Raw genomic sequence first — 26,039 nt, forward strand, 5'->3', positions numbered from 1 at the left:
AGAAAGGAATGCAGGCATTATTATGTCAACACAAAGCGAACCCGAAAAAACTTGTGTGGTCATAGATCTGGGCAACTGCTCTATACACACAATATACCTACCGTACTCGCTAGCAGCGGACCCCCCGCCCAACCAGACATCCGGAACATTGCCAAGAAATTAAATAACACATACCCGGGGGATTCACTCCCGTAAAAAAAAAACCACCACTTTTCTTTTGGAAAGTACGACTACTTCCATGGATCGACATTGCTTTCGAACTGCCTTGTATTCATTGAAAATTAATGAGCAAAATAAAGTTCAGTCACACCAGTGGTTCTTGCAACTTTTACTTTGCAAATAATTGAACAAAACAATTCCGCACAACCTCGTGACAGTTGTTGAACTCAAGTTGCCAACGACGACAAAAAGTCTATAACTAACAATATTTTTTTCTTCGCCCGAGGCCGTGCAGAACTCGTATATTTTGAGAAAATGTGTTATTATTTTACTTCCCTATCCTAGTGTAACAAAGTCCTGTACCCAATTCAAGATTCATGAATAAATAACATAATTTTTGACATTAATAAATAACATAAATCGTACAAGACACAATCAGTTCTTTTTCAGTAAATTTATTTATAACATGGATGGAAGTTGGCTTTTTACAACCAAATAAACACATAAAAGCAATCTACACTGTACATACACCCAGCTTTACTCTTTTTACATTATTAAATTGCAGGCATGTCTAGTTAATTTGTATAGCGAGATTGTGCAAAATCTCAGAAGTGTAGGAAAGGTTGATCCAAGCTTAAATTTAAAACCATCGATCTTCGATGTAAAACAGCATGCAAGTCTGGATTGAATAATACAACTGTGGTCAAAACTCTCCAACACATGTCTTAGGTTGGCTTGACAGAAAATCCATGTTTTTTGGGGGTGATCTGGTGGGCAAATTTCATAGAGCTGCTTTTAAAAGCAATAAATACTGCTTAACAATGTTTTGCTTAGAAGAAATGAGCACGACATTACGATCACAAATTGTACATGTGACATGGTAGTTTGGCTGGTAACTGTATTCTGCTAAGCATAAGTTTGTTGTGCTTAGCTACTTTATGTGCTTATAGCAGCTCTATGGAATTTGGCCCTGGCATTGTAGAGTGTTGTAATATCGCCATTTTATGTTGCCTAAGCGGAGCCTAAGCTGTGCCCCAATCCTTAGGTTAAAAATGGCATATTGACACATTGTACAACATGTAGCGCACTTACACGTGCCCATCCTATCCGCCATATTGCGACTCGAAAACTGTACACAGAGTAATTGACTACCAAAATGGTGGAAATGATAGATACGCATGTTGTGTTCTGCGTATGCAACATATCAGTAGCTGCGATTTGGTTTTAAAATAAATAATGCATCAAAGTGAAAACACCATTCAATGTAACAACTCAATTCCCAAAGATTTTGTAAAATTACTAATTAGTTTTAACAAGTGAGACATGCTTAGCTTTAGAAATGCACCTGAAATTTCATTTCAAGTGCATTGACAGCAACTACGCGCTATATTCAGAATTCCCCTCAGGGGCACTGACTAATCCTTGCCACTACATTACACTAACATTGAGTGCTGTCTGGGTACTAAACATCATGCCGATTGGGAGGGGATTTTATCCCCCAACAGTGAATTGTGTAGAAGATTGTAAACTTCCGTCACCACATTTGTATCGTTTAGGGGACAAATACCCTTAAGCCACTTGGCTTTCTTTTTTACACATGAAAGCAGGCATTTTTGTTTTGCATATTTTTATTTAGTACGTGCACGTTTTAAAAACAGCAGAGAATAGACGGAAAAAACTTTGCCAAGTAATTTGTCAAAATGCATGTACATGTACACATCCATAAAGCGTCACTTACAAGTAACTTATTACTTTTGAATATTCACACAACTAAAGTACGAAATGTTCCCTTTTAAATTTGTTGCATCTCGAATTATGACTTTTGCTTGACTGTAAATGTTACCACTGGTATAAAACACATTCAACAACATACATACATACGTGTTCACTTTACCACATTATTAAAATCTTACAAGTCATTTGTGCACATAAATAAACCACGCTTTCAACTCACAGATATAAACCACATTGCATCATTTTCCCCACACAAAGTTGCCAAAACTTTTACAGCCAAAAGCACATACGTATCAAAAGTTAACAGTCTCCAAATACGATATGTACATATTCAACAACTTCTACATCAAACAGACTTTATTTAGCGAGGAGTGCGAAGATTCCAAATTTGGATTTTTATGTTTCGAGCTATCCTCTGAAAATGTTTACCGTTTAAAAATAGGACCGTTGATTGAGAGATATGTGTGGTCCACATGCTGCACAAAACACCATATAACATTTTCTTTTAAAAGCACCAGTCTGTTTCAAAGAAATTGGTTCCTGTTGCATATTGGACAATCAAAGATGGCCACAAAGATGGTTGGTGCAAACTGTGTTGTTAATATACAATTTCACCAACAGAAAAACACTTATGTTGAAAAAAAAAACTATTTTGTTGCAAAGGATTAAAGAAAAACGTTCAACTTCAGTAAAATAAATCAACATTGAAACGCAAGGAAAACAACACACACACTCCATACAAAGTCTCTGCTCTTCCGTACACTAATAAACAAAAGAAAATTAATTAAGAAACTGTTGATTATCTACAAACAATGTAAGGCTTGTTTTATTTACTGTTAAACAAGCTTCTGTGACTAATTTAGTCTTCCTCTTGCTGTTTGAACTTAATTAAACAGGGAAACAAATTACCAAATTATAATTGATTAAAACGGTCCTTTCTCATTTCTATTTTGATACAAAATAAAAGTTCTAACTGAAAATGAAAAAAAAAATTGAGTTTTCCTCTTACACTCGGCGCCAACATTAATAACTAAAACTTGAACAAATTGAAAAGAAAAATGCTGGACCGCTGCTTAAATGAAAAATTAACTTGACAATTGAGCTGCTTTTGAGTTTATAATCGTCTTCCTTTGAGACAGTAGTAGGCAGGACAAATGTAAAAATTACCTTTTCGCACAATGTCAAATGTCCTTATACAGTATGTAAGGACTTTTAACATAATATCGGGAAAAAGCTTACAAAAAGTTATAAATGTTCACACCCAAATATTGGTCAATAGGCTGCCAAACCCACATGCTACATTGACCGACTTTTGGGGGTGAGCATACTTTACAAGTGATTCCAAATTACAATGGCTTTAAAATCTTTAAATTGGATAGAAATTACCGCTTTTGAGAAATAGTTCAAATGAATCAACTTTCCACAGTTTCAGGAACTTTTTGGCGTTTTGCAAGCGAACAGGAAATCTCCTACGGTTGCTTTGAATTTTCCAGTTAGATAATTAACCATTGTAATTATTGATAACACTTGTGTAATTAATCTCAAAGCAATATTTACAAGTTCTCAATTAAACTATACAACTATTAATTAACGATCGACTAACATCTAATATTATTTATTCATTCAGTTTTTGTTGTTTTTAATTTTTTTTGGGTGCCACCAATGAATGTTATGGTATAAATCAATGACTTTTAGTTTCGTTTTCTTTAAATATATATTTAAATGTTTAAGTATATCATACAGTATGTACATTTTATTTTCATTCGAAAGTGTCATCATATGAGTGGGAAATGCTCAATATATTGCAAAACTCTCGGGGAGCAAGTCCATCTTAAGAACATGCAAACTCATATCCTACATACAACGACCAAGCGAGAGAGGGGGTAGGAAAATAAGTCCGAACGAAGAAAACTTTAGTTTAAGTAAAATAAATACGGTATTGACAACTCGTCCTAGGGAATACTTCTCCCTGAGTGACGGCCAATGTAATAACTATATGTCGGTTTATAGAAAATTATATCTCTTTTTATATATATATATATTTACAAAAAAAGGAACAATTGCTAATGAGTACATCAAAAAAAGAAGAAGCTATTTACAGAATTTATTGGGTCTTTTTTTAGGGGGCCGACTTGACTTCAAGTAGCCTTGGATGAATTTCCAGTTTTTCCGTGGAAATCAATCCATGACGTTGAGAATGAGTTTGCATGCTCCATATGACGACACTGTTTGACTTTATCTGGCTATTTTATATATATATATTTACTATTAATATTTGCAACATGTTAATTAATAAATAAGTTTTTGTTGTTACCCAAATACAGGTAGTACTTGGCCTGTCCCAAGTTGGTAGTACATGTACACGATTCACAAGCTTTCACAAACACACTTTGCTTCAAGCTGTTTTTTTTTTTTAAATATACAAAGTTTGGTGGGCAGGTTGAAAAATGTGCCCGTACACAAAAATGATCTGCATAGTATGGGAACAACAACATTGACCATGTAATAGTGTTCTTATGACCAGTGGGGTGCAGGTGGTGGGATAAGGTATCAATGTTACCATGTGCACTGTAAGAAAAACAAAACCCCTAGATATGTCTCTTTAGAGCAACCTTCCCACTTTGGCAAGAGATGGTGTTCGACTCTTCTAAATCATTTACTGAAGTTTTCTGATATAATTTCATCATTGGTGGCCTTGCTAACTGGGCCCCATATCATAGAGCTGCTGAAGCACAAAAGGTAGCCAAGCAAAATATTGCCTGCGACAAAGAGGTTACCTGCCAAAAATACACTGTCACATGTACTATCTGTAACTGGTAACCTGCTTATTTTACGCTAAGCAGAATACTGTCAATTAATGTTTTCTGCTTAAGCAACTCTGAGAAATTGGGTCCTGCATTAAGCAAATTTGCTTAGTTTTCCCTCTGGTCACAGAACCTCATTATCAACCCACAGTTCAACCTGTAAAGGTTCTTCTATAAAGAACCCATGTGCACTGCATATCTGCTTTGAATTTCTGTGAAGATTTCCATGTTCCCCCCCCCCCCCCATCTTTTAAAGCCAACTAAACAGTTGCAAGCCAAGCATGGTGGTTGTCACAGTAATGCAGCAGGTGTTTGGAGCACAACTATTTCACGTTGTGTTTTGAGAAAGTTCAGTAACTATTTCATGTCTCTATTCTGCAGCAACTTACCCCAAACACATTCTGCTGCAAACCTGACACCACCAAAGTGTTTTTGGTTTTAATTTGACTGATATAATCCCCCAAAGACTATTAATTTCTGCTACTTAAACTTGTGGTTTCCCTAAACACAATGAACACATTTTTTGCATTGCAGTTGCATAATAAGGAAATAATGTATTTTTCAGTTATATATATCTACAAATCAACTATACACAATACATTATTGTTGCACACTGGTCCACCCAAGTTTTATACAAACCAGTGGCAGAAACATTGGTATTGCAGTGAGTTGGTTAATTTAGTGTTTTTTTCTTTTTCTTAAAAGGGGTCTACTTTCTTGGCTCATGGATACGAGCGGTCATAAAGGAATGCATTAATGAACCTCATCGCATCTCGCCCAAATGAGCATCTAATCTTACTATGCGCTTTTGTCAGACATTGGCCATGGCTCGTTTTTTGTTGGAAACGCGGTACGACACTGCACCAAATTTGATTGGAGCTCCAGCCGAAGTTTGAAAAAGACAGCACCTCACACAGTTCTCATCATTTTCACAATTTTATCAAACCTCTTCAGACACAGCAGTCTATGATTTTGCAGACAACATGCAGTTCACATCAAAAGGTTTGCCAGAAGTTCAGTGCATATCTTAAGCATGGCACGATTCCAAAAAGACTCTACCATAAATTGTATGTTGCATGCTTGCACTAACAACATCAAAGCGATTTTCTGAAAATTTTCTGCGATTGCACACATCTGTCTGATTTCATCTTAATGAGGTTCAACTGTTTGCAAAAATGTTGTCAACTGTGCTCTGTTTCACCTCCGTAGTTTTTAACCTCCATCTAGTAATAAATACAAACTAACTCCCTCCAATGTAATAGAACAGACACTTTTCGTCAACGACACACAGGCATACACCACAGTTATGTTTCCCTTACTAATAACACCGTAGATACCTTTTTGGTTCTACAACCCTACATTCTATGCTATGTCTAAGACCACAATACATTTTTTTTCCAGTCGGTTTTCTTACAAAATGTGCAAAAGTTAAAATCAACTAGTTTTTTTTTTTTTCTTCCATTTAAAAAAATCCTTTGGACATTTTTGAAATCTCATCTTTACCCACTTTTTTATAAATTATTTTTTTTTAAATACATTTATTTTCTAAAGAAATACTGCGGGAAAACATAAAGAGGAACATGCCTGTTCAGGAAGGATTTTACTTCTCATGGAATTGACGAGTCCGGGCTTTTGCAACATTTCAAGGGAGGGGGAAGGAAGGGTGGGAGGTTATGCAACTTCATCAGGGTTTTTTATCTGCAACAGAATAGAAAAATAAAAACCAAAATAAACACTCAAAAATTAAAACATAGGGACAACATCAAATACAAACACAGAAAACAGCAGCCAGTTTCATGCAAACAAAATCATAATACAAAGTACTTTGTAGATAAATTCCAGAAGTACTTTTTGTTAAAGCCAAAAAGAGCCATCAGGATTGTTACTTCTTCTGTCCCACAAAGCAGTCGCATCCCTTCAAATTAACAATCCGATACGGAGCCACATTTTCTAATGAAGGACTAGACTACTCTTCCTTTCAGCCTCATTGTGGTGTCATTGAGTTTAATAGCGCAGGAGAACAAGAATGAAATTAACACAAGCATCAATTTTTTGGTGCAGAGATTTTCTAAGCGGATATGTCCAATTGTAGGAGGGACCTTGCTGACGAAATTTGGAAGGAATGAACGCTTAGATGACAACGTCACTTACAGGTTTGTATGATTTCCCCGGGTTGTGCTCGTAGTCCGGCTGTGTTAAACACACTTGGTTTTCTGTAGTCTTACGGTAAACCGGATTATCGAAGTGCATTGTTCGCTTGTTGTTCTTGTAGAGTTTCCTACAGTTGGGAAAATAAAAACATTTTTTTAAAAAACATTACCAACAAGAGAACCGATGACAGCACTTGAAAAAAATCAATGGTTATAGGAATGTGAAACCAGGTTAAGTGAATGTCTGTTAATAACTGTTGCAGCGTGCAACTTCCGTTTTATTTTCTTTCTTACCTGTAAACGAAGAACAAGATGAGAACCAACAAGCAGAGTGTAATGAATATAGCTAAGGCAACTGGAAGGATAATCATCGTTGGATGCTGCGCTGTTGGACCCACGTGAGGAACACCATTCGGTTTCTTAGTGGCTACCGAACCCGGGTCGGGACCCACTACTGCCTTGGTGGGACCCGGCTTCACCGGCACTAATGGCTGAACGTTTCCTCCCAAAGCAGGAGTTTTCGGGGATACCTGTCCTGGAGATACAGTTGAGGGCGAGTTGTTTGGGTAGGACCCCTGGCAGGTGCGCATGTCTTCGAGGAGGGCAACCCCGTTAGGGCAGAGGCAGGTGTATGAGGCAGAGCTCTCTGTTATCAATGGGGCAGCAACACACAAGTCTGAGCAGCCACCGTTGTTAATTCCGCAGCGGTTGGGTGTGCCTGTAAAAAAATTTGAATGATGAGAATCAACTCTATGAACCTTCCTTGGTACATCGTCAGCAAGAAATGAATAAGGGCTCCACAACAATAAACAAGGTCAGAACATTACATACAAAGCCTCTCAACAAATTATTAAAACTGCAATGCAAGTTTCTAGGGGTGAAAAAACACTGAAAATGTGACTTACGATTTGGCTGTTTTTGTGGGTGGAAGACCTGGATGTCCATAGGGGAGTTCAGATTTGTCAGGAGGGCCTCGCGTTCCAGTCCAGTGAACTTGTTGGCCTTGGTGATACATTGTCTCTCCCAGTCCGTCCAGTAGACAGAGTCCTCAAAGACAGAGATGGCGAAGGGGTGAGGTAGGAGAGAAGGGCTGTTGATGATGGTGCGGCGGCCAGCTCCGTTGAAGTCACAGGTGCTGAGGGTGTGGAGTTTCGCGTCGATCCAGAACAGCATCTCGCCGGCGTAGTCGATGGTCATGCCGTTAGGCCAGGCAAGGTTGGAGTCAACGATGGCAGTGCGGAAGTTTCCGTTCATGCCTGCACGCTGGATACTTGGCAACTGTCCCCACTCAGTCCAGAACATGAAGCTAAAATTTCGATAAAAACAAAAAACAAATGCTTAATCAGTATTCTAGGGAGAATTTATTTTATATGGTGATATCAAGATATCATTTCACAAGAACTTTGAATCGTAATATTTGTTGTCTGCCGACGCAGCTAGATTAATTGTTGAAAACCCTTCTTACAATTTTCACCGCCTAATTTAAAGGTAGGGGGCATCAATGCTTACCCAGTCTCTGGGTCCACAACGATGGCTCTTGGTTCATCAATCTCGGTAGTGAATAGAGTCTTTGTTTGCGCGGTATTAAAGCATGTGACGCCGATTGAGTTGTTTCCAGTGTCGGTCCAGTACACCTTACGATGGATCCAGTCCATGGCAATGCCGTCGGCCGTCTCGACTCGATCCATGAGGGTCACTGGGTTCCCTGTGCCATCAGTATCAAGAGGTCCACTGCAAAGTCAAGAAGAAAACTCATGAATGATTGCCCCATTGTTCCAACATTATTACAACAAACTTACCAAGCAAAGTGAAGGGACGTACTTTGCGTGAAAAAAAAACCTACCGTAAAATCTTTTCCTCAACTACATCAGTCCAGAGTAGGGTGTTGGTCGGCACATCAAAGTCGAGGGACACTGCGCTACGTAGATTGCTGTACAGAGACTTGTATTCTCCAGTGTGGGTGTCTAACCAGCGAATATCATGACGGTTGGCGAAAAGTACGACTGGATGTGGACCGTCAACTTTGCAAAAGCGGTCCCTCTCGAGGGTGTACCCGTCTTCGCAGGTGCACTTAAAGCTGCCCTCTAAATTGTCGCAGCGTTGGCTACAGATACCGTGTATGGTCTTGCATTCGTTGATGTCGACACAGTTGTTGTCCTGCAGTTCATAGCCGTCTCTGCAGGAGCAGTAAAAGCCGTTGGGGAGATCGGTACAGGTGTGGGCGCAACCGCCGTTGTTGGTCTCGCACTCGTTGGTGACTGGAAAAGACAAGCATAAATTTTTGTGAAATAAAAAGTTGTTTTGTTTCAAAACAAGTTGTCTTTGGCTATGCCCCCATCCAATTTCCGAAATGGACAAGACAAATTTGAATTAAGCAATTGAGCATAATTCCGGAGGTTTAACTTACAGCAGATTTCCCCAAGTGGTTCATCTTCCCAGCCTCCACAGTCGTTGGTATGATCACAGACTTGGGTCATTGAGATACACTCTCCACTGTTACACTGAAACTCGGTGTGTTCAGCGCACTGGCTTGCTGGGGCTGCAGTGAACAAAAACAAAGCAATGTTTATAGTACTAACTAAACATCGATAGCAGTCACATCAAACTTTTCCCAATCTCTTTGCCCTCAACAAGAAGAGCCTTTTTTATTAAAGTCTGTTAGTCCATGGTTTCACCATATTGTCTAAATTCTGGCATCATCTGCATAATCCGACTCCTTTTCCTTGCCTGTTTACATTGATTAATCTGCCATTGTCTGGTTATGGTTTACTCACTATTAATATTTACAAAGTGTGGAAATAACTGTGCATCTGTGAGGAATCAAATCAAACCAAATTAGCAACGAGTTTAAAAGGATGAAACAGTGACTTACCAACACATCCGCTTTCGTCAGAACCATCTGAGCAGTCCCGGAAACCGTTACATGCCTTGAGGCCATCGATGCATAGACCATTATCACACGTAAACTGGTACGAAGCACATGTCTCCAAATCTGTTGATTGAAAAGTCAATTCTAAGTTAGAGTTTAGAGCTTAGTCATAGTAAATGACAGTAAATGATAGTAAGCTTGTTTTTAAGAGTAAGTTTTAAAAAGTGTAAGGATTAAATACTTACGGCAGTCAGTTTCATCAGATCCATCTGTGCAGTCACGGTCTCCGTCGCACTTCCACGACTCATGAATGCAGTCGCCGTTGGCGCAGGCAAACTCCCGGTTAGAGCAAGGCGTTGCCGGTAGGTCATCAATGCAGGAGTTACCCTCATCTGAAAGATCCAAGCAGTCGCTGTCACCGTCGCAGACCCAGCGCTCAGGGATGCAGAAGGAGTTGTTGCAGCGGAACTCGCTAGGGGCACAAGAGGGCTCGGCACAGCCAACTTCATCCGAGTTGTCACCACAGTCGTCGTCATTATCACAGGTCCAACGGACGGTGATACACTTTTGGTTGTCGCACGTAAACTCATTGGATTGGCAAGTCATCGTACCTATAAACACATGGCATTAGTCTTTAAATGTATACAACTTTCATAACCATTATTTTGATAATTGTCACACTCAAACTAAAACGTTATACCAAAACCCATGAGAAAGAAAAAGCTACACACCACAATTAAGTTCATCGGAGCCATTGTCGCAGTCATTATCCAGATCACACTGCCAACTGCTTGGGATACAAGTACTTCCTTCACCACAACTGAACTGATCCGCACGGCAGGTCTTTTGAGCTGCAAAAAATAAAAGCAAATAGTGGGTAAACTGAAATGTCTTCTATTTTTAGAGATATCAACATTAGCAAAAGGAAATTAGTTGAGTTACTAATGCATTAAAAACTGCTTAATATCTCAAATGGTAGCAGTTACAGTTGTCAGTGACTTTATGCAAATCTGTACAGTCTTATTTTGACATGGATAAAACATACAAAATAGTTTTGGGAGACAATTTTTTTTCAAACAATACCAGAGTAAATCCTTGTCTATTCTAAGAGAAAGAGGTTCAACAAAATGCAAAAAATTAAACCAAGCAACAGCCTACTAGTGGAAATAAGGCAAACGTAAATCTTGTTCCTATGCCTTTTGAAAGAACAAGGCATCAGAATTGAAAAACCTTGTCCCCCTAAACAGGCCTTCTTATAAAAAAATATGGAAACCATCAAGTCACACGAAACAAAAAAACTCGGACTGCGTTTTTGCCGCACATAAAACCGCTATACCTAGCTTGCTGGTTTATTTTTAGTTGTATGTAATTACAGAGTACAGCCTGAATTGGACGCAGTATGACCTGCAATGCAAACTGTGCTGAATTGTCTGGACTTTATGCAAATGCACTGAATCCGACAATCCGTGGGACTCCTAAACACTATGCTGCATGGCACCACGATAAGCTCCCCGCTCTGGTGAGCTCGAAAATGCCAGGCAGACAGATGTTTCTACTGCATGGCCAAACATTATTTAGGAAAAAAGACACCTGGAAACTAGCACTTGTACTATTTCATCTTGGTGTGAATACACTTATTTAATAGCTTTCACATTAAACTGATCTACTCCAATAATTCTGCATTTATGACTTTTAACTTGCAGGGAATGATTTGTGAAGCATTTTTTGTGCCAAATTATTTGGACTGAAAATGTTTTGTACACACTGCTTTCAGCCATGATAAAAACAAAATCTGAATTTGAATACGCTTTGCATTGGAGAGATCAGGCAAGGTGATGTTTTTTTGCCACTACACTACTGGCCTAATTAACCCATGAATAAGTAACATCTTTTCTTTTTATGATTAAATTTCCCAGCCAGGTCGATCTCTCAGCAAGTGGAAGCGTGGGCACACTAGTTAATTCAACCCTCAACCATCAGGTGATGTTGCAAGGCTTATCAGTATTCAAAAAACAAGGTTACATAATAGATCCAAGACCAATCAAGCATAGCAGTTCCATGAAAGTAAGGCTAGTGAGACAGTTTACACCAGCAACTATTTCATATAAATTCTGGGCTTTGATATTTAAAAAAAAAAAAAACCTTCAAGCTCTGATGTTGTGAATACCTTTTATGACATGGGGCAGTTTTCTCAAGACAGGCACAGTTACTGCGTACTTAAGCCATGCTAGCATTAGCATCACTCAAAGACCACAATAACCAATGGCAAACACTGCCAGTAGACCCTCTACTGAGTTTAACAAAGGTGTACAGTTTTGTATTATGACCAAGCGATTCTACAGAAACGCACCATTGCTCTAGACTGGGCGTGTAACTATGTGCTCTTTCTCAAAGCCCCAAACATTGGGATTTGCATTTACGTAGACGATTGTTCCCTACCTGGCTACACACAACCTTTACCTGTACAAGTGAAGATCTTTACATAACAAAAGGCCCAGGAATTTCAGAGCTCAACAAAGGAAAGGAAACTATTCAGAATGGTTCCTTGAAAAGGCACTGGGTTGATGTATGTGAAAGTGCATGAAGGGATCTGTTGAATCATTGTCCCTTTAGCAACGACCCTGAGAAGGTGTTATAACCCTCGGATGGGAAAAATGAAAGGGAAAAAACCCAACACTGGTGTACTTGTTATAGAAAGAAAGTGGCCTAGTCAACCATTACAAACCCTCAAACTATTTGGTATCATATTTAAAAATCATGTGATTTTGTTTATCAAGCGGAAAGCATTTTGGATTGGGGTGTACACTCTGTATGACTAAACCATGCAGGTCGAAATAGGCACGGTGATTTGAGCCTACAAAGTTATTTTGAGGGAGTTCAGAAATCTTCCCCCCAAAAAGCAAGAACATTCTTAACAGCTTATAAATACAATACAAAGTCTTTCAATAGTTTAATGTCTTCATTGTTTGGCTTGCAAAAGAATAAAGTTAAAAAGCCAATCAGTAACGCATATATTCTACATGCAAACACTAGAAATGTGCTGAATACATTGCCAACTAATCTAAACCACAATCAGCATTGAGGTTCCCAGTCGTTGTACTTTATTAGAAAACGGAAACAAGCACTCAATAGATATCAAAGGAAACGATAACCGACATTTACTCAGTAAATGATTAAGTGTTAAAGGTACACAATGGTGCAACAATAGACTGTTTCCCCATTGCCCAAAACCTTTACCTTATAAAAGACCAGGAAATGTAAATTTCTTTTAAGGTTGTCCCAAACCACCGGAAACCAGCAAAATATAATTTCTTTCTTTATAAACAAACAATCAAACCGCTGTCAACATTGCTGTTTAAATTCAACATACAAAATTAAAAAATGAATTTAAGGGTTGACTTCTACCTACTCTTTGACCTTTGCCCTTCCTCTACCCTACTTGTTGCATTTTCTGTATTTTTTTTCAGAGGGCAAAAGTTGAACTTGCAAAAGGTCAACAATCTGGTGGAGGGCACCAGCAGAGTTCTAATTCTTTTTCCGTTTGCAAACCAAGCTGCTCCGGCCCACAGTTAAGTAACCCCGGGCAGTCTGGATGCTTTCTCAGTCGTTGACTTGCAGGATAATTTCTTAACTTCCTTGCTTCAAGTGCCTTAATAGAATGAGTAAGGTGAAAACAATACACTGCTTGATCGTCTATCTTTAAGAAAGAGGAGGACAAGGGCCGACTTTGAAGAACTGGAACTTTGCTCTTTCAGATTGGTTACAGTGACCGAGGTGTTAAGTGTAGACTAAATTGATAGTTTAGTAAACATTTCTTATCAAAACTCATTTTTCAGTAAACATGGGTCTCATGCACTTGTCAACCAAAATTAACAATGAATATCCTAAAAGCGCTTATCCACTGGATAAGCTGTAGCCTGGAAACCCAACTCAAAATAAAAACAATGTTGAGTTTCAGATAATTAATGAAACCTACCACATTGTGAGACATCTTCGTCGGAACCATCAGCACAGTCAGAATCACCATCGCACTGCCATCTTCCTGGGATACAGTGCTCACTCTTGCATTCAAACTCGGTCGAGCTACATGTTCTTTGCGCTGAAAATTATCAAGAAAAAAAGAAGAAACTTATATTAAACTCCATGAAGCTTAAATTAAATAACAAAAGATAACAGTCGGTCTTCTGTTTGGATACTTCCGCCATTTACCCCTCTAGTACTCTAGTACAGTTTCTTTAAATCATCATAGTTTTTTTACATGTTTTCTTCCCCCCCCCCATACCATATTGCAATTTATCTCATCTTATTGTATATCCACCCCCCCCCCCAACAAATCGTATGATGTCGAGTTTCCGGACCACGCCACTAACAATCCCCAGTATTTCCCTGACACTTGAAGCATGGTGTGGTCCCAGCATGGCGGCCCAGTGAACGTGATAGCCCTTCCTTGGACTTTACTGAACTAATGACCTTCAGTGAGAGTGGGGGGAAACTACCCATTATTGTTGTAGCAGGTGTGAAAATGCTACAGTAACCTTGTGGAGTATGAGAAGAGCACCACATGGTACCTAATAGACTGGTACCATCCTATCATAGAGCTAGGTCGTATTCATTATCCAAGAAGATTGTCTGATATCTTAGTAATTTTGAAAAACATCACCCCCATAATGCTCAAATGTAAAGAGCCATCTCCCCTTTTCTCTTCAAAATAATGCAAAAACTGGAAAATCCCAAGACGGCAAAATACTCTCAACTGAATGTTGAGTAAAATGCAGGCAAAGCATTTTCTAAAAATGTTGGCCTTCAAAAATTGGTTTCCTAGGCAAGAACTGGTGACCCAGGTCAGCCACATGGGAATTTTACTCACTGGTTCCTAACCAGGTAAGCAAAAACAATTTTCTGCGACGATGATGGCAATCAGAATGTTTATGTAGGTTGCATTTTTGAACTGGTTCAACTCTAACCTTAGCTTAATTTATCTTTATTTCCTGTTATGGGTTTTGGGACTGAACCATAAACAGAAACAAACAAACCCCACGCATTTTTACACTTTTAGAAATTATATTGACAAATTTGGTTTGGAGGTTACATTGAAGGTTAACAAAAGGTCTATGGAAAGAGTTTTCATTTAAAAAAAATGAAAGAAAAATCAATTGTTAACCGCTGTTAAAACAGGAAGTACATCACCTGTTGTTTTTATTTGCTATAGTTATATTCAATCGATGATTTCTAACAATCAAGTCAAAATTAGTAGATGATGTTGATGTAAAATTAAAAATAACATTTTTTAATTGGGAATTATAAATGGAAATAGATGAAATTTAGGGACTTCAGAAGTTAACAAATGGTGGTTTACAATGAAACTCTGACAAAACAAGCCAACACAACAACAACAAACCAACCACCCCCAAATCTTTATTTCCCCACATTTACGCTATAGGCCTATAAATTTTAATCCCAGATCCCTAACAAAAAGCTACAATGAAATATCTGGCTTTTGGAAAGGTGAATTCAATGAAGGGAGTTCAATGAAGGATTAAATGAAAGATTTTCAAAAGAATTTATTGAACTGAAAAATATAGGCCTATGCGGTCTGTTCTACCTAACCGCCGCCCAAGAATAAACATTTTAAAGGTTGTGAAACATTCCTCTCCTTTCTGAGAAAATATGTCCAACTTGTTAAAACTAACAAGATAACATAATTTGGTGAAACCGCAGAGTAAGGTGAAAGACTTATGAATAATTCATCAATATGCAAATCTTCATGCCCCTATTTAATGGACTTGATGTGGCATGTTTCCCTCAACAAAGCCCCCCTTTGATACAGTTTAAAACGTCCAATAATTAATCACACTGTAGACAAACTTATTATTCACCACAGAGGATTATATTCAAAGGCCACCTAATTAAAGACCACCACTAAACCTTTCCCCTCTTCAGAGCAGGTGAAAATTGAGTCATCCCTGCATTCAGAATAAATAATGGCTTGAGACCAAAAACCACATCATTTTGTAGTTCTGATTGGACATTCCATATAGGGCGGTGTCAGCCAGCCACAATGTTGTGGCCTACTATTGGACTGTTTCCAGCCTGGGAATCTTGTAGCAGATAATCACCAACCAGGGAGAGTGAAAAGTATTGTTTCTCGTATTCCTCAAGACAAGTCAGTCTTTATTTTCAATGAAGAAGAAACAGGTAAATACATACATTTACAATGAAATTTGCAAGTACGTAAACAGGTTCTGAATTGAATACTAATTTTCTGTTGCATGACATGTACATAATTGTCCCCGTTTCACGCTGTGGTCACTTCTCTTTGAATTTGACTCTATGACCAAATAACTCCGCGCCTGTTGTAATTATTGCAGCACTCCGTAACTTTTATACATTTACATTTCAGTACAATGCTCTTCAACTGATATTTGAATTCTTCCAATTTGGGAAATTGATTCAGGATGACCTCACTGTCAAACCTCAAAACAAGGCGTATTTCTTGCGTGGCCTCCAAGTCAATACATCAGATGATGGCATGACTGCGCTACTGGCCAATCACAACAGGCCACTGACAATGTGTACATGGCATGAATCCAGCTGGAGAGAGCTCCAATTAGGGATTACATGGTCACCATGGTTAATAGGTTTGCAATGGGGCAAGGGGGTAAAGGAAATAACTGATTGGCTAGCCAAATGTTTAGGCCTAATGTATTGCTATGTGCTGAAGTTGTTGCAGGCTCCCATCACAACAGGATGAGTAGAGAAACTGCAAGTCAACACATGCCAAGTTGCTTTTGTACAATGACTTCAGCTGGACTTTTTTCTTTGGAAAAGAAACTTTAATGCAATCGGAATGTTGAGCCTTTCTGTTTTTAGACTTTGTCCAATTCCAGAAGGCAAGGATCATGTTGTCTTATTTAACAGGAAGGATTACATTTTCCCCCTCAAAACCAGATCATTCGGCCTTCAAACTTGGCTTTTTACACACAGCTTACTGTGTTCTTCAGTTGGCTTTAAGCTTAACACCAAACACAAGGCCTTTTCTTGCACAGCTTAGGGTGCACCACCACAATCCATTGATCAGACAGGAAATTTGCACTGGGGCTGGAGTGTGTGGAGGGCTTCAAAATGGCACCATGAATAACAAAAACAGTGTTTATTTGTATGTAAATAGAGTCGGGGAATGTTGAGTGGGAGGCATGGGTACCACCATAACTGAGCTATGGTACCACCATAGCACAGATTTACAACTAGGTGTGGTATTTGTGTATAAAGTTCACCTTGTTCACACAATAACCCCAAGGTGGTGTGATGATTACAAAGCGATTTTTTGTAGTCGGCCATTCTTCCATTCTAAATCCTAACAATCAAAACTCATAAATAATCAAAATCTTTATCACCTCCCCATAAAAAATCGTTTTCCCCTTCTTTTTCTTTCTTTGCTGCTTTCTATGGTTGATGAATATTTTACATTTTACAGTAAAAAAAAATGGAGGGTTGGCCATTGTGTATGCTTCCAGTGGTTTTGAACAAATTAGGAAGTCTACCACCAATGCATTGCTATAATGCTAAGTAATCCTGATTAAAGCTCACTAGGTTACAAAGGTTACAAATACGCACCGAAGTCCATAATGAATCCACTATTATTGTACCACACAAGCAACCTTAGTTTCTGAGAATCCAATTTATAGGACAATCACCGTTTCAAACAAATCAATGTTAGGCTGCATACTCAGAGGCCCACTGCTGTTTTTTTTTATTGTATTAACTAAACTGTATCAAACATTATAATGAAGCTACAGTTGAAAAAAAAATACTTGCATACATAAATGCATTGTCATAGGTCCTACTACGTACTAGAAAACTTCCAACCATTGACTTGATACAAATGCTTGGAAGTTAAACACCAATTGGTAAATTTAAGAATTTTATCATTAGCTATTGACCTACTAAATATTGACAAATGGTGTTTTACTCTAAAGAGTATAATCTTCATAAGATAAAAAGTAGGCCTACACTATGCACACACTTTAAAGATAGCAAAAAGTACCCGATTTTAACACCTCAAATATTTGCCAATTGGATAAAATGCAATTTAACAGTTTAGGGAAGCACTTTAAAATCCTGCGGATCTGTTTAAAAGATATTTTTATCCTACTGTTTACATAACACACAAATTTAAGAAGGCAAGTCATGAAATGAGTCACTCCGAGTAAAATAAACTGCCTTCAAAAAGAGACATTAGAACATATTTCCTAATGAAGCTAAATGTACTTGGAAAAGACCAAACATCCTTGCTGTTTTAACGATCTAATTGGAACGCTTTAACAAATCTTCTTGTCAATGGGGGGCTCAACACATCCGGAGGTCAAAAAAGTTCATTGGATGACTTAGTTTTTCCGTCTGAATGGAGACTTCTTAAGCACTTGCTTCCTTTGCAGCCCCTTACTCATCAGAACAGGGTGACACTAGGACAATATGGGGTCATGTTCGCATCGCCAAATAAGGGTTTAATCTTCCGACTCATTCACTAGGATTTGTGAGATGCACGGCTTTTAAAGGGCTGTCGGGGTTTTTGATTAATATACAAAAGCAGTTTTGAGAGAAGGCATTTTTATTTTATTTTAAAACAAATAAAATAAAAACAAAGATGAAGCTAAACACAAAAACCCTGACAAGTATACCTGCAATATTTAACCAGTTATATACAATCTTCTTGCCAATCTTACAAAAATGTACATATACCTAGCCTACATACATGACCCACTTAAAACAAGTATGGTTCAGTTTCAACTAAAATTTAACTTGCAAAATGTTTAATTCAATTTCAAATACAAAATGTTTTATTAAAAAGAAAGATATAAATACATACTGTACATGTACAAATACAAATGTACATGGTATAAACAGTGCCAGAGTGTTTAAAAAAAAATGGCATATTGATTTACTGCAACTGTTTTATTGCGATCTACAGCATGCAGCAGCACCGCCCAGCACATTTTTTTTTTTTACACACCACTGCATATTAATGAGCCAAGCCCATCATCCCAGCAACCCTGTTGGTTCACATAACCTCAGTCGATGTAACACTGGCCAATCAGAAGGCGCTACTCATGCATAATTCAATAGACATATCGCGCCACTGATTCACAAATGCCCGACTCTCAGTATTCATGGCACTCAGCCAATCAGAGAGTCGCAGTTGCTAGCTGGCCAAAACCATAACATTGTAAATATCAACACGCCCGGCTTTTTTTTACTACAACATGCCGGCGTGCGTAAATAATATTCAAGTTCACCAAACGACAAAATTCACATCACCAAAAGACCAATAAATGATGACAAAATACAATCAAAACAGATAACATTTCTAGAAGAACTTAAACATTCTCTTACTGACAAAAAAGTACTATTTTTTAAAACACGAACTTATGAAAAGCAAAGACGACACAACATTTAAAAATGAAAGAGGGACGAAATAATCTGACAATTTGTTACATTTTAAATTAGTTAGTGTTTCAGTTGTTTTCAAATTAAAGACAAACGTGGAAATGTATGTAAAGTTTACTTACGACAGTCGAGTTCATCGGAATTATCGCTACAGTCATCTTCTTGATCGCATGTCCAAATTTGGGGTATACACTTTCCGTTCTGACATTTGAACTGGTCAGGTCCACATTGACCTAGAAAAGAAAACATCAACAAAATAACGTTAAATTGTTGCCACAAATACGTATAATTTTGAAATTCATAAAATATCCATTTGAAAATTTCAAGAAAATACAGAGAGATGGCACAATATGAAAGCTGAAACTGACGGCGACGGTGTAGTTTTCCTTCTTGGCATCATGCCCAAGACGGAAGATGATCCACAGAAAATTGTCTGGCAAAAAAATGCCGGTCGGCCGGCAGTTCAACCTGAAATATGGTAAGTAAAAGTAAAATCGACAATATTCATGTAAAACTGAACACTAATTCTTGACGAATTGGCGCAGTGAGTTTAAGCTTGTATGTAACGTTTGTTTGGGGGAATTGAGCGATACAAAATCCTAGGACCGGCCGCCGGCTGGCCCGCCATTTAACCAGACATGGCGTGGTCGCGATGCTGATCGCTGGACCGAATCACCGGTGAGCTGATGCAACCAAAATGCTTCGAGAAACCCAACCGTAAAACTCTAAAAATACACAGTGTACTTACTTTTTACTCCTCTGAAAAACAGCACAAATAACAGTAACGAAGCAACAGTAAATATCCGCAACGTATGCTCCATAGTAGCGGTCAACTTATAGACGAAATGTGTGTAAAATCAAAGGTTTTTTGTAGACAGGTTCTCTCGAGTCTCAGTTCGTCCGCGCTTTATGTATTTCTGAAGCACTACATAAAAAACACACACGAGTCCTCGTTGTCGTGTGTGTCGCGCCGCTGTGTAGTATGTTTTGCAATGACGTCACACGCATACTCGTCGCGTAATTGGTTTGCCGCTACTACGCGCGAATAGTAAACTTGGGCCTCTGCCAACACTGAAGAAGGGACACCACGCCTCAGTTTTCAACGGGTAAATACATTATCTTGCAAAAATTGAAAGCTTTCCAAGTATGCTCCGTCGTAAGGGTCAGAGCCTGGGAGTGGAATTTTCTACTACCTCCAGTGAGTCTGTCTACCATGCCAGACAGTCATGTGCTGTCTGTTGTTTACACGTAGGCCTACTTTTCTTTGCTGGAATATAATTCAGTGTTATATTTAAATAACTAGCCAGGAATTTCAAAGTCATTGCACACTTTGCATGTCCCGATTCCGAAAAGGCCTTTATATAAAAAAGAATAATATGAAAATTTCGTGCTACGTCTGGAAACTAAAGAGAGCCTAAGAAACGGTTGTATGGTTTTACCGGCTGAATAATGCCAATACTCATTATGAAAATGTCCGCTACATTCTTGGCATAGTCTTTTTATTATGCGAGAATGCTAACGGGACTTTCTGAGAATGTTTACGGTTACCATACTTTGTAAAAAATGATAAAAATATAAAATGATTTGTTTTGATGTGAACTCATCCACACGTCACTTGTTATCAACGGGCCGAATTTGAAAAATTTAGAACATTTTGCTGTTTAAATTTTGTTCTCCCGCTTATTATTTTGTTCACAGCAATATTCCTAATACACTTCGCTAAAAATTGTGACACCCGAAGCTAGAAAATTAGTCTTTCTCAAGAAATGATTTAAAAACATTTGAGAGTAGGAAATTCACTAGGCCTTACCCCGAAAATAATTATGAAAGTGAAAGCATATAGTACCAGGAAGTGCCCACAATTACATTCACTTAGTATTAGTGTTTAAAAAATTGGTTTATAAAAAAGGGTGTTAGGCCTATGGCGATTTTAATTGGTGAGGCCTAGTCCTATTTAATTTTGTTTACATTAAAATTCAGTAAAATAGCACAATAATCTTAGGCGGTGTTCGACCATTGATCCCGCGATAGTTTTAACTAACGCCTTATGATTATCGCTTCGTGGTTTGCGACTGGCATGTTGTGTTTTCATTTTGCGTGTGTTTATTTACGTGATAGGTTAGTGCACTTTGTTGCTAACACGCAGTGACGTCACACCCCTTCATTAACTTTGTATACACAACACAACGGGTGGCTAAGGATTTGTGATTAGTTATTGAAGTATGGTTGTCAGGTTATGGTCCTACCATGGAGGTATAAATTCACATTAATGTTTTCAAAGCAACATAACAATATCGTATGGAAAATAAATAAGTAGAGGGAAGTTTACTAGTTTCAGAATAGACCTACTATCCGTTTAGAACTCTAACAAAACTTCAATTGATTTGGGGCTGTATTTTGTTCGCTTCGCTTAGCTTATAAAATATAGAATGACAATCATGGGTTTCCAGTGAGACTTATTTGCTTATTTAGGCCTACTTCTGGTAAATGTTTCTTATTGGTTCTTATGACGGTCTCAGGATAGAAGTGAGTCCCCCGTTTTTCATCCTTACTATTTGTGTTCTCTTGGCTTCTCATGCCACCGCCTTTACGTTCCAGGCATACCTGTGGTCAACGCCTTGTGTGGCACAGGAGAGGCGCCGCATCAATGTTCCCATTCAGGCATTGTACCTACCCATTTTTAAGTGGTAGCTTAAATTGCCGCTTTCAATGATCACACCAAAGAAAACCCACATAAGAGCCACATTTTCCAGCGGTGAAACATTAACCTTAAGTCTGTTATAGGTAAACGTCCTGAAGACCGAGGAGGTATATTTCTTCCTCCATGTGAAGACAGAGCAGGAGCGCACACACATTGATCGAAAAAGTGTAGGCATTTTTTTTTTTTTTTTTTGGTGGGGGGCAATCTAAGGTTCGCCTTAGAGATCTTTTCCGTATTTCATGTAGTTGGCAAATACCTTAGTTCCCTTAAAAAATTAAAACCCCCAAATGAAACAGGTGATTTTGTTTTAAACCGGACATGTCAGGCGTCACATTGGAAGAGAACGGTTCTTGTATCCGAATTGGCTCTCCGATGACCACGGTACAAACGAGTTTTCCCTGGATGAATATAGTTGGAGCATAGAGCTAGGACCCTAGCTATTGGAGCTAGCACTCACAATTAGAAAGAATGTTGCGAATGTCCAAGGTTTTTTGCCAAGTCGGCATTAACGTAACAATAGTGGGCTAATAATATGATCAAGAAACAAGTTAGAGAAAATTAATTGCTACAATAAAATGCAAGACACTCCCTTGTCGTCGTCAAAGTGACCGATCTGTCAACTTATTTGAAAAGTAGACCTGATATTATGTAGAATAAACACACATAATGACCACGTGAACATGACGCGACGGCTGTCTGAGGGCCTCAGAGACCCTCCCTTACAAGAGTTAAGGCCGTGTCCGAAACGGCGACTTCGGCTACAGCTACGGCTAGATCGCGCGCGTCTGCCTATTCTTTAACACTGGTAGACGCGCTGATCTAGACGTAGCTGTAGCCGAAGTCGTCGTTTCGGACACGGCCTTAGATGCCTTTTCATTAGCGATCCGACTGGCCACGAAATATTATATACACTGGTCATGAATATGGGAAATTCTTACATGAAATGTCGTAGTTTTCAAATTAATTCAAGGGCATATAAGATAAACAGCTGACACTGCAATATGTCTATCTAGCACAATGTTGTTTGACATTATTCTATGAGATGCAAAAATCGCCTGTCAAGTCATAGCTCTGTTGTCATGATGTCACAAAAATACATTGTCATCACTTGATAATGCCATCGTGATCGTACGCAACCTCGACCTCCATTCCAAACTACCTCGACCCCAGGATAGCTTAGGACGTGACCATAATAATTATATGGAACATCACCAGCAAATGACTGATCATTCGATGAGGGACTCGGATCGGAGATAAACATCAAACGTTCATCCGAATACCTCGCGATCTCCGACAACCCTCGAGCAAAGCCCATAATATAGGCCCATGCAGTGTTTCACCATGGAGTATAAGGACAGCCTATGGTTTCACCGACAACTGACCCCCGAGTTCAATATCAGATTCATTTTGCTGAAGATGGCTGAAGGAACTGCCTTGTTACGGAGAGGGTGGGGGGGGTGTCAATATTAAAGCCAGACTTAAAGGAACCTTGGTTGCCTCGGATCGGTCGAGTTGGTCTTCCTGAATAAAAGCGTTCTGTAACCGTTTGTTATAAAATGCATGGGTAGAAAGATGGTGTAAATAGAATACAATGATCTACCTACACAATATGCCTCGAAATTGCGTGGTTTTTCTTTTTTACCTCTTCGACTAACACGGTCGGCCATTTATGGGAGTCAAATTATTGACTCCCATAATATCGTCGTGTGCCCGGCAAAAGGGCGTAAGGCCTTACGCCCTTTTGCCGGGAACATAAAGTAGTTCGTCCCAGTAACAAAAGGACGTAAGCAACAAAATGGCTCCTGACATGAAAATTTGTCATTTTTGTTTGTTCTTTTGCTAGAATTACCCTGAAGACATGTTTCCCCATTCCCCATGCAGAATTTAACCTTTCTAGAATGACTTTTGCATGGCAACAAATTTACCAAACTTTCCCGCTCATAATTCTTGAAACACAAATTTTAACATAAATTGCTTACGTCCTTCTGCCGGGAACTTTCCCTTACGTCCTTTTGCCGGGCACACGACGATATATTAATGGCCGGCCGACCGTGCTCTCATAATGTAAAAGAGTGAACACGCACTCTTTGAAGAGCCATAATGAAGGACACCTCTTTTTCGAGTGGTCTTCCACTCTTTTAGATTGAATTTTGCATCTTTTTGAGTGATTTTTCACTCTGTCCTGGAGTGAAACCCCTCTAAAAGAGTGAAATAACCACAACTCTTTTTGAAGAGCCGTATGGAGGACATGTAGCTCGAAATGTAAAGAGTGGTGTTTTTCACTCTTTTCCATTTAGAGAGTGAGTTCGCGATGTAAATGGAAATCCGTGCAATTTTGAGTTGATACTTGTGTGGATCATTATATTCTACTTTTAAAACATCTTTGTAACCATTTGCATTTCATAACAAACGGTTTCAAACGCTTTTTTTAGACCAACTCGTCCGATCCAAGGCAACGTTTCCTTTAAACACGTATTATTTTGTGGCATCGATGAAATATGCGAGGAGGGGGGGGGGGGAGTTGGGGACAGATGACTATCGAGCTTGTCTCGTTAATCGTTTTATAGATGGACCAGAAGGACAATATGGGGGCATTGTTGTTTTGTTTTCGGGGTGTTATCATGTTACGCGCCACACTATGGGGCTTCTAAGTCTTTTCCCACAAACTTTAAACCACTCAAAGGAAAAAGTCGCCTTCACCTGATGAATGTTATCATATATATTGCAAGGACAGAGAACTTGCTCGAAACACAAAAGCAACGTTCCCATTGGGGATCCGGAGGAAACCTTTGAAGTGGAAACAAAAAACGTCTGGAATGAATGTTCCCTTTAAACACAAGATCCTCGCCTCACCTTGAACCATCACAACATTATTGATCATTTCCCCTCTTATATATCTTAGCTCTCTCTAACTTGTACCTTTTTTTGAGGCCGGCCACGGTGGGGTGATGGCGCGTGGCGCAGGACACGTTGCTGAGACAACAACAAGAGTGACCTAGAAAGTCTGGACTTGATCACGTTTTCTCACGGTTTGTTGATGACCGAGAGCCTCATTTGTAAATGTTGATGACAATTTCCTAAAGTTTGAAAGGGGGTTATAGTCTTGGAGGGAGATTGTTTCCGATGGACGCAAAACGTTGGGTCATGTTTGAGGTGGAACTTTTCTATATTCTTGGACTTGTCATCGAAGCGAGTGGTTGATGGAGGCTTCTTGTTGGTCGACAGGGGGTGGTTGAACCATGGTTAAACGGGAAGAACTTTCTGTGCTCTTCCCTCCCTGGATCTGACGTTCAAAATAAAGCCACAGACCCAAGGCTAACATTTAACTATACAAAAACCAGAGTCTTTGAAAGAAAAAAGTAGGCCATTGGCTTTATGATTTGATTTATATATAGTTTTGTGATAATTTTTTGCAGTAATTAAGGTTGAATACACCTTCATTATATACCATGGCCATCGATTCTTTTCTAACGACTGCGATGAGCTGTTAGGAATAATAAGCTTAGCAGCCATGATAATTTATGAGTTTTTACGGTATTGCTACAAAAAGGTCATGCCTTTTTTGTAAATCGCTTGGACATTGTTGCACTCTCGATGGTCATGTCACAATGAACTTAGGAAAAAGGAAATAGTATATGCTAAACTATTCCAAATGATATAAATTATGTGCTGGATGATTTCCACTTAAAAAATTTGTTATGTTAACCTGGGATTGGAGCAATCCGGGAACCGTTGTGGAAATAAGAGTTCAAGCCAAAAAGTTACCATGCACCTTTTGCGACCATGGTCGCGTGACTGTTGGTCGATGGTGCACGTTTTTTCTTCTTTGAGTTAAAAGTTAACATCTTGAAACAGATTAGTCCCAACACCAGTCATTTCAAAAAGCCATTATACACTTTCGGTAAACAGTATTGTCCAAGTCACACACTTCGTGTATCACAACTTATATATAAAATAACAATCCTGTGGAAATTTAGGCTCAATCGGACATCGGAGTCGGGAGAAAATAACGTGAAAACCCACTCCTGTTTTCGCGCGTTTCGCCGTGTCATGACATGTGTTTATAACAAATCCGTAATTCTCGCTAACGAGAAATTATATTGTTTTACCGTTTTCTCAAAAAGTAAAGCATTTCACGGACTAATATTTCAAGAGAAGTCTTTCACCATTACCTTCTG

The 26,039-nt window shown here is 38.8% G+C and overlaps 1 protein-coding gene across 1 annotated transcript; it reads right to left on the reverse strand.

The window, feature by feature from the left end:
* Positions 1-598: 598 nt before the first annotated feature.
* LOC117298059 (very low-density lipoprotein receptor-like) lies at positions 599-20,093 on the reverse strand. The gene is made up of 13 exons (XM_033781288.1): positions 19,909-20,093; positions 19,283-19,393; positions 13,693-13,815; positions 10,448-10,567; positions 9,962-10,327; positions 9,720-9,839; positions 9,255-9,386; positions 8,691-9,105; positions 8,357-8,578; positions 7,753-8,153; positions 7,142-7,565; positions 6,849-6,975; positions 599-6,395 (listed from the first exon to the last, which is right to left on the reverse strand). The coding sequence occupies exons 1-13, from the start codon at positions 19,979-19,981 to the stop codon at positions 6,369-6,371; spliced, it is 2,661 nt and encodes an 886-aa protein (XP_033637179.1). The 5' UTR covers positions 19,982-20,093; the 3' UTR covers positions 599-6,368.
* Positions 20,094-26,039: the final 5,946 nt, after the last annotated feature.

This window comes from Asterias rubens, chromosome 12 (genome assembly GCF_902459465.1).
Source record: "Asterias rubens chromosome 12, eAstRub1.3, whole genome shotgun sequence".
Taxonomy (NCBI): domain Eukaryota; kingdom Metazoa; phylum Echinodermata; class Asteroidea; order Forcipulatida; family Asteriidae; genus Asterias; species Asterias rubens.